At 43.3% G+C, this 13288-nt stretch overlaps 1 protein-coding gene across 9 annotated transcripts in view; it reads right to left on the bottom strand.

Moving 5' to 3' along the window:
* The window catches only part of AUTS2 (activator of transcription and developmental regulator AUTS2), a 626497-nt gene that overhangs the window by 520154 nt on the left and 93055 nt on the right, over window positions 1-13288 (bottom strand). For all 9 annotated transcript variants that reach the window (XM_072978428.2, XM_072978425.2, XM_072978430.2 and 6 more), the window contains exon 2: window positions 2933-3142. In XM_072978428.2, coding sequence (XP_072834529.2) covers window positions 2933-3142 — 210 coding nt within the window. The remainder of the gene's footprint in view (window positions 1-2932; window positions 3143-13288) is intronic.

A 13288-nucleotide genomic window follows, 5' to 3' on the forward strand; every position in this document is an offset into this window, starting at 1 on the left:
TCTCCCTTTTTTCTGGGGGGAAAAGACTTGTTTTTAATAAAAACTACCACTTGGAACTTGGTGTCAAAGATTCAGATTTGGGACTCGCACCCAAAGACCTGCCAACATCCCTGGTGTAAAGGCTCCACTGCTGCCCAAGGGGGAGAATGGGATGCCACCCACTGGGCAGTATGGGGGACCAGAGGCTGTCGACCTTGGGAACTGCAGCATCAGCACAAGGAAAAAGCAGAGGGCAGTGCATTAGCATTGCAGCATGGAAAGTGGATAAATTAGAGCCTTCTGTTTTTTGTTTTTAAATGCTGGCTCTGACGGGTCGTTTTGGAGCCAAGACACATGGGAGAGGTGACCAAAGGAATCCCCTGGGCTGCGGTTTCTTTGGACATCATCCCATCTCCCTTGGCTTGGAGATGATGCCTTGGAGCCAGCAGGGCTTTAAAAAAATGGGAAAATAACAACCTTAAATTTAAGCTTGCCACATTTCCTTCTCCAGCAGGGGTGGGTGTGGATTCATAGTATCACAGAATAATGCAGTTGGGAGAACTCTATAAGGTCCTCAGGTCCAACTTCCTGGTATCAAAAGGATATGTCATGTTGATAACTTTGTGCCATGAACACTCACATTGGAGTGATGAAGTATATAATATGATACCGTATAATATGATTCCCTAACTCAGTGCTAAGTTCTTCGGTTCTACAATCATAGAATCCTAGAATAACTAAATTGGAAGGGGCCTATAAAGCCATCGAGTTCAACTCCTCTGCTTAATTCAGGAATCCAAATCAAAGCAGATGTGACAGAAAGTTGCACAAATCTGTCAGTGTATGTAATTCATATTATTTTATCTAATTATCTCCCATCTTTGCTTTCTACCAAGCCTTCAAGATAGCCTGCAGGTAAGTTCAGACTTTTGTTGGAATACATATAAGGAAGAACATGATCCTCCTGACCACTCCCCCTTTTTTACTCAGACAATCATAAAGTTGGAAGCAATCCATACGTCATCTCATTTAATCCTTCTCAAGGTTTGAAACCTGCTAAGATGACACGGGAGAGTGACTGCTGGATCCTGAAAACTCTGGACCGCAGGAGTTGCAGGGAAATGAGCTCCCAAATGAAGGTGGCTCTGTGACTGAACTGGAAGAAGACACCAGATCATCTCCCAGTCACTTAGAACTCCACAGAATGAAAGCACATCTATGATTAGAAGTCTCCAGGTGACAATCAGCTGCACTCAAAGGTATCTCAGAAGAGGCCACCAAGAGAGTAGGTCTACCTTGGAAGGAAAGGTCTTCCTCCCTGGGAAAGCAATGCACCAAATCCTGAAACTTTGAAAGAAATACAATCATCCAAACCAATATGCACACATACACCATGAGATCTCATGGTGCATGTGTGCATCTTGTCTCCAGTAAACTAAGACATCAGCCAGTTTTCTTCTCCACCCCCCCCCCAGTAATTTGCAAAAGAAAATCTAGCAATACTGCCATTCCCCCTTTCTGAAACTAAGCAGACAGATGGGCACTCACACAGAATAACACAATCAGATTTGATTTGTCACAAAGACACAAACAACCCATCTGATGCTTTCAGTTCTTAGAATTCCATGAAGGAAAATAACAGCTTTCTGCAATGTGTGTTGTTTACGCTAGAAGTATTTCACAAATGCAAAACAGATTCTCATTGAGATAACCTTTCGCCCTCTTGTTGGCAATGAGAGAAATGCAATTTGTCACCTTCACACATGTGAATGTGAAGAGCAACCATTTTGTGCCCGTCGGCCTGCCTATTAAGAGAAGAAGCCAGCTAGCCCACTCAGAGAACCACAATTCAATGTACTATTTTTACAAGTCCATGCCGTAAGGCAACAATTAGTGCAGCTGTACGTTTTGCATAGGCACACCAGTCAGTCTTGATTTTTTTTCTGAGACCAACAATAAAACCACTTCACAGAGATGAGAATTTTTTCTTTATCATGTGAGAACAAAATCAGATTTTACATCCCTACCAAATGTTCAAGAAACAGGATCATAGGATAACACTGCCCTTCCATTGACTTGACTATCCACAGCCTTCCTTCCTTATGCTACTTCCCTCTGAAATATTCAGCAGGAGCTGCAGGCCCTTCTGTGTGCAAGCTCATAAAACAAGAGACTTTATGCATCTCTGATCTATTGGATTTGAGCTAACATCAGAATCTTCCCCAAGAGATGAAGCGACCTCAGAAAAACCCTGCTCAGCAATCATGGAGCTTCAGAGATACCTAGCAAGGACCCAAATGATTCTTAAAAGCTTTCATACAAACATTCCTGAGGCAGCTGACTTTGCTGTATATCAGACAGGACATTTGAGCCCTTTAACAGTCAAACTCTAGGATGTGTACAAATAGCCAAGATGTAAAGTCTCTCCCGGCCTCTTGGAAAATCAATGAAATACAAGGATTTTAGCTGAAAAAGCTGTGGGAATGTGCATTTTATCCCTTTTCCAGCCTGCCAGTGACTACCATTTCTGCTTATAATAGACCCAGTAGAACCTGTAGAAAGACAGGTTCCGTTTACATCATTTGCATGGGCTTATGCTGCGCATTATCCATGTGCGTATAATTAAGACACTTGCCTTTGTGCCTGTCGGAGCTCCCCATGACCACCAAAGCTGTAGGACTGAGCTGACCACTGTTCACAGTACCATTTTCACAACCAGGTTGCTCCAACCCACTTCAAACAAATCTAGCCCAGCCAGCACCAAAGACACACTCTGCACAATTTCTGTGCAACATTCCCTTTGCCCATCAAATAACTTGCAAAGATAGCAAATCTACCCTGGGTGATGCACAAGCAACCAGAAAGTAAAGAATGTCACAGAGGACAATGAGACATCTCCTTTGAAGAGATTACCTCCAAACAGGGGGTCGCTCTGGTACATTTTGTCTCTTACCTGTCTGAGCCCTTTCAAGAACTTTTTCCGTTTCCTGAGCTGCTGGCAGAGGCTGCGGTCATTCTCTCGGTCGGAGCCGTAGTACTGATGGTGTAATCTATTCTTTTTCAGGTGGTACGGCAGTCCGTTAGTGAGGATATCTCGTTTCTTCTTCACCAAGGGGTCCTGTTGCTTCTCCACAGAGTCATGAGGCTTCACTGCTATGTTCTTCTATATAAAGGGGGCGAAAGAGAAGACAACAAGGTGACTATTGTGAGGAGATCTGTTTTTTAAAATAACATACAAGTTCACGGTTCTGCAGGCATCAACAAAGCTTTGACACTCAAATGCAAAGTTAGCAACCTCATCACGGACTTATGTGGCTGCCCCATTAATACAGAAAGCAATGTAGCTCAATATTAGAGCAACTGTTTTGCATGCAGAAGACTGGGGGTTATATTCCTGGCATCCCTGTTGGGAGAAAAGCTTACTGAACCCCCTGATGATCTATTGCTCATCACTAAGCTAACCCAGAGTGAAGCTGACAGAAGCTCCTGACTATAGAACTGTTGACCACTGACCATGCCAGGGGGTGTTATGGGAATTGTAGTCAAAGCATGTGAAGACCTCTTGGTTCATCTACCTCTCAACCAGTCAGATCCATGATCTGACTCAGCATAAGATGGTTTCCCAGTTTCTTGTTTGAATTACAAACATGAGGATGGGTGTCATACTCATAAACTGGTGCTGAACGTGGAACATTTAAAAGGGCAGTCTGAGACAACATCGGTTGGCATAGGAGCACTGGGTCTGTGGGCACCAAACCGTGGAAGGTTTTAAAAATAATCATCAATAGCTTGCTTTGAACCCAGAACCCACTGTTATGGAATAGGTGTCATATGATTGTACTGAAAGAAATGTCAGTAGCCTGGTTGCCACATGTTCTGCCAGTTTAAGCCTCCAAATCGTCTGCAAGGGTAACCCCACAGAGAGTGATTTACAGTAGTCTAATCTTGAGGTATCGAAAGCAGAGGTAAGCAATGCTACACCTGCCCTTTCCAGTAGGGAAAAATTTCTGGACCTGAGACACATGGTAAAATGCTAACCTCCTTCACGTTTATGTGGTTATCAGTTCAATCAAATATTGGAATTTCTTTCCTCTTCCTCATCTGGGTGAACAGCAAAGTTTATAAAACACCATGCATTCATTCAAAGGGGGAAAAATCTATAGAGAAATGATTACAGAGTGTATAGAGGATTAAACATTAGATCTATCTCTAAACTAGATTGAATTAAATGTTCTCTGATAACCCTTAAGATGTGCTGTCAATAGCCTTAATTCATAATCTATGCTTTCGGCATTTACTTAATCAGCAGGAAGGCTATCAGGGCTGGCTACGCAGGAATGGTCTGAGGGGAAATGATGTTATTATGCAGCTAAAGACAGTGCCTGGAAGAGATGCTGCTTGGCAGAACTGTACTCACTCAGGATATTAGTCACCAGGGCTGGGCAAAATATTTGTTGGAGAGAAATTCGGGAGTTATGGAACAGATGAACCCTTGGGGGAACAGAATGATAAACACCATCTTTTGATGACTGGGGCCAAGGCTCAGCATGTAGTTCTGGAGCTCATTAGCACCGGGAAGCAGCACATAGAAGGGGTCCCTGTTTGAGTCCACTGGCTCTTGAAACTTCATGGAGTTAAGCACACACAGAGCAAGCACTGAAGGACTGGCTAATGAATCAAGGCGGCTCTGGCAACTACTTCAGCTTGTCCTAGGTGCTAACCACGATGATGCCTGAGAGAAGAGTGAGTGACTGTAGAAATAGGTCCCAGCTACCCATAAGCAGGGGCTACCTCACTTCTCAGGGTGTTGATCTCAACCTATCTTAACCACTCCTGGGCCCAGAGTCCTGGGGTAAGGAGTAAGCTCTCAGTTCTGGTGAGGCTCCACGAGACCTCTTTACAGACTGAGCATTGAGCCTGGATGTTGAGCAGCTAGATCTCCTGAGGCAAGGAGAGAAGACGTGTGGTTCCCAGTCTTCAGAACGCTCCTCATATTTAAGGGAGAATATGCCTACCAGTGACTATCAGACATGATAGGTACATGAACCCTCCATGTACACGCATCTTGTCCATAGTTTTCATCCTGCCTTACTTGACTCATCAGTAACTGAGCCACCTGGATGGTTCTTGAGGCTGCCATGCTCACAACCCACTTCCTCGATGCCAGTGGTTCCCGACTTTGTGTCCCCAGATGTTCTTGGACTTAAAAAAACCTCTCAGAAACCTTCACCACCAGCTGTGCTGGCCATGAATTCTGGGAGATGCAGTCCAAGAACATCTGGAGACCCAAGGTTGGGAACCACTGGGCTAAATAATACTTTAGAATATTATTTTGACAGCAAATTGCCCTTGGATGAATGCAGGGATACATGAGCTTCCTGCCAAAGATATCATTCTACGATAAAACAACAATTGTTGTTTTAAAAGATGTGTGTGTAAGAGAGAGAGAGAGAAGAGGGAAATCTCCTCTGCCCAGCACAATCTTTTCTGAGCTGTTCAACCCAAGAACGAACTGAACATAGGCACTGTTTGGGAGGCGACATTATGTGCTCTTAGTAGTAGATTAATGAATGTAATTATCTCCCATTGTGGAAGTGCATGCTGCAAACCCTGTAATTTATAGGACGCTATGAAGTTCTAATGTGTTTTTATGTCCATAAGCTGCTTAACAATAATCTAATGTATTTGCACCCAGCCCTCTTCCAAAGTGGTTCTCAGCCATGCAGTGAGAATAAATCCTTCCCGGCCAGCCACTCCACTCCAGCCTTAATGTGAATCAACAGGAGAAACCAGCCTTTAAGTCGAGCACCGGAAAGGAAACAGATGCTGGAGTACAAGAGCTGCCTTTCACGATAATTGCTGGGATTTATTCATTCTGCATGTACTGTGTTTACAGCCCACCTCTCCATAAAATATGCCCAAGGCAGCAAACAAAAACAGCACAAATTCACAACGGCCTGCTCCAAAAGGTAAATTTGTCCTGTTTGAGAGGTTCAAGGGCAAACCGCTGAAGATCACTTCCGGGGCAAATCATAAAATGGGTACTGTATAACTTGTTTCTTCTTGTTAGAATTGATTACTGTTGCAAGCATAGTTACTCCTTCCAAACTGCACAGAAATAGACCCAAGCCGCTTGTTTTGTCCTGGCTTGAAATACGAAGGTTCCACCACAACAATTTTTCGAGCTGGTCAGGTGCAAAGAGATTATGTTCAATTCAGACAAGGTCATTATCAATGAGAGGGTAAGTACCATCAGAGTTCAAGCAGAAGAGATCCTACTAGATTGTGGGTGAATAAGATAAGACTGAGTAACAGTCCACACACACACACACACCTCAGTTGGAGAGATGGGAAGCTGACTGCTCACAACCAGTCCCCAGAAACAATGGAGGCGGAGGTGGAGGCTGGCCTTTGCATGCTCTGCAAGCTAGCCAAACCACTCCTGATTGCCCCTTTTTCTTCAGACTCTGTACACAGACCCTTGCATGACTCTGTGCCTGCACAAATACAACAGGACCGATTGGGGATTGGTTCCAAGGCCCCTAGTGGATACTGAAAACCATGGATAATAGTTAACACTAAATATAAAGCATGGTAAAAGGAAAAACAAAGGGACGTGGTGGCGCTGTGGGCTAAACCGCAGAAGCCTGTGCTGCAGGGTCAGAAGACCAGCAGTCGTAAGTTTGAATCCACGCGACGGAATGAGCACCCGTCGCCTGTCCCAGCTCCCGCCAACCTAGCGGCTCGAAAGCATGCAAATGCGAGTAGATAAATAGGGACCATCTCGGTGGGAAGGTAAACAGCGTTCCATGTCTAAATCACACTGGCCATGTGACCACGGAAAGACTGTCTGCGGACAAACGCTGGCTCTATGGCTTGAAGAGCGGGATGAGCGCCGCCCCCTAGAGTCGGACACGACTGGACAAAAATTGTCAAGGGGAACCTTTACCTTTACCTAAAAGGAAAAACACCAGAAAAAAAATTCACATGCATTACCAGAACTGGCCATGGCAGGGTGCCACAGACAATGCTAGGTATTCTTCACTGAGAAGTACAGTATTAATAGCACAATCTCTGGCTCCCTCTAGTGGCCAGTTCTGGTAATATATGTGAAAATAGTTTTTTTATTATTTTTTATTTTAATATTTTTTATATTTTAGGACTGTGGATACTGATCCCGTGGATAAGAGGGTCCTACTGTAAAACACAGAAAGAACGTGACTGCATGTGAATGTGTGTATACAACTCCACTTTTGCCTTTGCTGTTCCAGTCACCCTGATTCCGCTCAATGCTGGCTATTGTACTTTTCATCCAAACAATTTTAATGGATATCAGGTAACAACACCTTGCTTTACACCAGTGGTCCCCAACCTTGGGCCTTCAGATGTTCTTGGACTTCAACTCCCAGAAATCCTGGACAGCAGAGGTGCTGGTGAAGGCTTCTGGGAGTTGTGGTTCAAGAACATCTGGAGGCCCAAGGTTGGGGACCACTGCTTTACACGACATCCATTATAGAAGTAGACTTGGGTGGGAAAGCTTCAGACTTCCTGGAAGGTAGGTGCAGAGGCAAACTGAAGGCTTGTAAGGCTTTCAGCTTAAGGCTTTTAAGAAAGTTAAGCCTAGAGCAGATTATCTTCCAGCCTCCTCCTTGACTCATCCCCTCTCATCTGTACAACCGCTCCAAACAGGCTGTCTTGACTGGAACATGTATCATTAGGGAAATTTCCCATATTCCCAATGACCATATCACAGTCTCCTTTCCACCTCACAAATGCACAACCTGAGCTGGATAAATTCCTTCCTTACAGTTCTGAACTACCTAGTAGATCAACACTAAAAACTAGTTTAAAATTAAATATCCATTCAAGATAATTCAAATGAAAGCACTCCAGCTTCATGAATATGAGCCAACAGTGTAAAGTGCTTACAAAAAAAGGCCAATGCTATTCTAGGATGCATTAATTGAATAGAGTCTTCAAATCCCGTGAGGTGCTACTGTAGTTCCCTTCTATTCAGCACTGGTTAGGCCTCACCTTGAGTACTGTGTCCAGTTCTGGACACCACACTTTAAGAAGGATGCCAACAAACTGAAGCAAGTTCAGAGGAGGGCGACAAGGATGGTGAAGGGACTGGACACAAAACCCTAAGAGGAAAGTCTGAAAGAACAGGGGGGTGTTTAGCCTTGAGAAAAGAAGACTGAGGGGAGAAAGGATAGCACTTTTCAAAGACTTGGAAGATAATCCTACTGAGGAGGGGCAGGATTTCTTCTCCATCATCCCAGAGTGCAGGACATATAACAATGGGCTCAAGCTACAGGAAGCCAGATTTAGGGTGAATAAATTCAGGAAAAACCTCATAACGGTTAGACCAGTATGGCAATGGAATAAATTACCTCGAGAGGTGATGAGCACTCCAATGCTGGAGGCATTCAAGAGAAAACTGGACCACCATCTGGCAGATCTGCTTTGGATTCTAGAATTGAGCGGGTGGGGGGGGTTGGACTCAATGGCCTTATAGCCCCTTCCAACTCAATTATTCTGTGATTCTATGATTAAAAGGAAATCTTCCCAGTGACAGAAGACATGGCCATTGGAAAGCCAGACTGCAGAACAGAGAAAAACATAGGCCAGGCTAAAAAGCTCGGCAAGAATGAATTAGAATCATAGCCAAGAAATAATGAATCTCTTTCCTAAATAAAAATGTAGCAACATGGAACCTGTATGAAAACAAGATGAGAAATTCAGATTTAATCAGGAGCGATTCAACATGTCTTATTGAGCCATTCCTTTTGTTTTCCTCAGACAGCCAGGGATTCCTTCCCGCATCCGTCGTGCTGATATCTGGCAGAGCAGAAAATATTATTCCTCTGGGAGGTCAGTAGCCAAGGGAACATATCCCTGCATCTCTCCAGCATCACTGACATTTATCTTTCTATTCTCAGTGGAGACTCGGGTCTCAGTTTACACTGCATCTCTGCTTCTTTGTTCTTTCGACCCACAGGCAAGGGCTTCCTTCAAGGAAGGATTCATAAAAGTGAAAGAGGTAGTATGCGGGGGCAGCTAAAGTTCTCCCCCTACCTATGGCAAGAGGCAGAGTGCCGACACAGACACAATGTGGGTGCCATCCCCAAATCTGTTGTGCACAAGCATCTACTTGCAACAGAGTGCCAGAAAAGGAGACTGTCATCCCTTCCATACTATAGAAGTATGGAAACACCCCTATAACACCTCTCTGCCGCTTGATCATGAATAGAGAGGAGGAGTTGGAATTGGCTGCTCACCCATCGGCTTGCCAATGAGTAGAAGGAGGCTGTCATTACTGCTTGTAACCCAGCACAATGTTAGGCCAGGGGTCAGGGCAGCCCAGAGTAATTTCCAACATCTAGGAGGGTTTTCGTTCAGGCAGCGTTATCTGGCTTAGTGTCAGCTTGGCCGGTGAGGACAGAGCAATTTTGAGATCCAGACAGAAACATAAACTTCAAATATCAAATCAAGTTACAGTACATCCTAGCGTATTAGACATAATCATTTTGTGGCAATCTAGCAATAAAATAAAATAAAATAAACCCCTTGATGGCTGCCAGTGGGTTGTCCAAAACAGATTCTCTGAAACAATGCAAACTCAAGAGTCATTTAGACAGCAAGGGGACAACTGCTGGAAGCTAATGCCATTTTACACCATAGAATGCATGCATGTATATGCACGCACACACACGCAGGAGGGAGGTAATGAATAATGAAGGTTCTTTTAATGTTTATTCATCAGTGGCCCATAGAGCGTCAGTAAATCTGCTGACACAAGAAAGCCAAACGTTTTGCTTAGAAGAGGAGAATGAAGGAGCCACTTCATTGTAAATCACATGAGAATCATTTTTCAAGTTTTCAACTCAAACTAAATCTGTTTTTTATGGTTCCTTTATTTAAAAGCACTTATCTTGTCTCATAAAGTTATAAATTGCCTGATTTAGCTACAGGGCTTGGTGGGAATGGACCTGAGGTTTAGAGGAAGACTCAAATCCACGCCAAACCAGCCTCCTCTGGATTGTGGCTGATGCTCCCTGGGGTGAAGTGGTTTTCCTAGGAAGCAACCAATACTGATGTAAATATTGTAATAGAAAAATAGTATTATTCCATAGTTAATATGGCAATTCATGTCTTGCAAGGGAAGACTGTTTCTTCCTCCACCCCCACCAGCCCAATAGGATATTCCCAGTTCCCGTGGAAAATTGGGAAGAGTGACAGATGCACCATCTAATCACAGGGCAAATTATATGAGGGCTTCTTTAATCATTGTACTTTAGGGAAAGATTACAAATCAGATGACTCATGGGCTGAAATCCTGTTGCAGTTATCTAATCGTGTAGCTTTTTAGAAACAGATTGCCTTATGAAATCTCTATAGACTTTATCTGCGTCACACTGACTCACAACATTTAGTATGCTACAGATAATATCTATAAAAAACTTCTTAATTTGTGGCAATTTGCTTCCAGAAATTACGCCATTTACACAACTGCGCAACAAGATTCCAGCCTCTGTTTCTTACTGTTTTGGTCTTCAGTAAGAAGGAGAGAGACAGTGTATGTTCAGCAATAAATAGGTCACTGGCTGAATGTGGTGTGTTTTAATTGGTTTTACTCACCTTTGATCTTTAATTATTACTTTTCCCCCTTTCCTTCTGCTTTCTGATACAGCCTTTTCCCCTCCTCCCTAAATCAATCTTCCCCACAATCCTTTTTTTTCTAGTAGTGTCTGTGAAATTCCTCTATTAATTTCTCACTGTTCTTCCTCTCTTAGGCTTCTCTGTGTGTCTTCCTTTTATTAGAGAGCTAACTGTTTTCCTCGTTCTCCTCCATCACAAATAAATCTCTCTCCTAGAATTTTTCCCCCTCTGCAATGCCCTAATATTACATTCTCTCCTGTTGCTGTTATGACCCAGAATTGTAAGCATGGACTCAGCAGCTGAGGAATCTAAAGAGTCAGTGGGGATGTCATCAGAGAAGACACCATGCCTGAGCAGCACCGGAAAGGAAGAGAACATCTAAGGCCTGAATGCTGGAGACTCTTGAGCACAAAAGACCAGAGGCCACCAAGCTTGAGGCACATGAGAGTGGACCAACCGTAGTTCCATTGGAGGGATATCTCCTGCTGTAGGACAGACTATCTTTCTGAACAATTCCTGGAGCTGGTGGACTAATTGTGTCTGTGGGACACCAGAACATCTTGGAGATACAGAAGAATGCTAAGCTCTAGGCTAGAATGGACGCTGTGCAGAGGACTGCACCTTAACTGCTCCCATGCCCCACCCATTCCAATCCACTCCATCCCTCCATCTCCAGGTTGTATACCCCTCCATAGCACACACATTCTCCAGGTGCACTAATTTTAATACACATTAAAAACGTGTATAAACACAACAAATACCTAACAATGAATACAGTACTTAAATATATAAAAACCTGTCCCTAGCTATAACTTTCAGTCAAATTAAACAGATTAAAACACATTTATTCATCTCAGGTAATTAAAAGTCAGATCTGTATAATATGGTTGTTCCAGGAGGCTTTTTAGAATGTTTTTTATTGAAAAGCATTCCATGATGTCTAGTGGTGAATTTTTAAAAATGAAATTTAAAAATGCTGCTGGCCCCTGAAATACGCACGGACACTAAGTAACATAAAGGCTAAGTTTGGATTTCTGGGGCAAAACTCCCTGCCCCCCAATACTGTCCCTTGAAGGTCTCCCATGCAACTGTTCCATTGTTGCTTCTAGCTGTTTACAGATACCATGTCACAAGGCTACAGGTCTCCTAGGTCTACACAATAACACTTCTCATAGACTCATGTGTTTTTTGGCACCTGTAGGTCTGGAGATTATGTGAGAACAAGTGAAGACTTACGTCTCTGTGAAGTCGATGCAATGACCCCCATCATGGCATTTCCAAAGCACGCTTCCAATAAAGTCCAACCATTCCATTTTGCACTAGAGGACGTTTCTAAGCCCTCTTCTACTAGTGGCACACAATTGTTTACTGTCATTATTTAAACTTACAAGTCAGAGACATATTCACTTTCACAGTATCTTAAAGCTAATCAGATCAGAATCGCTTCTGCATGTCTCAACTTAACACCGGTTGCTAAGTTCAAATTGCTGTGGCACTGATCACACAAAGGGAAGATTGTAGAAGGGAAAACATTGGCTGCAAGGTTGCCTTTCTGCTCACAGTTATTTTCCAGCTCGATTCTACCCACAGATCTCCCTTTCTCAAAAACAGGAGCACTTGGTGCAGTGATACTCATGACTACCACAGTGATCTAATCTCCCAGGAGCATCACTTGACTCAGGACCACCTTCAAAGTTACAATGCAAGTGCACCATTGTTCTTGCACGTAAAGACAGTTAAGGAACTACTTACAGTAGGACTGCGGTACCCATGGGGTACTGGTTCCAAACTCCTTCGAGTGGATGCTAAAAAGTGCAGGTATACAAATGTTATATATAGCATAGTCTCTGGTTCCCTCTAATGGTCAATTCTGATAATACACTGTGGAAAAGCATATTTCTGGGGTTTTTATTTAAATATTTTGGGGCAGTGGATAAGTGAAACTGCAGGTACTGATTCTGCAGATCCTGCAGTCCTACTGTAACACACACACACACAAAGAGAGAGAGAGATACCTATGTGTTTTGATTCTTAAGGGAAACATATACTGGTTCTGGAAAGGTATCCTTGTGCAAACCAAGGGGGCTTAAGTAGGGGAGTGGGCTTCTTGTTTCACCCTCAGTTAGAGGAGAGGAATCTTCGAAGACATTCAGAATCATTGAGTTCAAGTTGTCATTGTCAAGCTGAAACAGCCTTAATCACTTGGTGGCATGGAATTTAGTGAGTACTCTTCAAATCCTACTTCAGAGTGCATTAGCATTTACAGGCGAACTCTGAACACGTAGAGAGTCTTCTGAATGACTGTGTAACTCAAAAGCTTTGAGATTAGTTTAGTTAAGAGATATAATCTTGCCAAATTTGAGCATGGATCTTCCAAGACAAACCTTGCAGTAGATCTTGGGGAAAACGTCAGAACTCTGATGGGAATAATCAATTGTCTGTACTGTACTAACATTCCACTTGAGGCAATTAATTGGGAAAAAGAAAACAAATTTTAAGCACTTTGCTCTGATAATTAAGTATGCTAAGTGTTCCATTGAAATACCACTGAACTGGACATGGACTGGGAAAAATAAAGAAATGCCCAGTTGCTTAACACTATGGCAAACACCTGTTGTGGATTTCCACATGTGTAATGACCACTGTG

The sequence above is a fragment of the Pogona vitticeps genome, chromosome 7, assembly GCF_051106095.1.
Source record: "Pogona vitticeps strain Pit_001003342236 chromosome 7, PviZW2.1, whole genome shotgun sequence".
Lineage (NCBI taxonomy): Eukaryota > Metazoa > Chordata > Lepidosauria > Squamata > Agamidae > Pogona > Pogona vitticeps.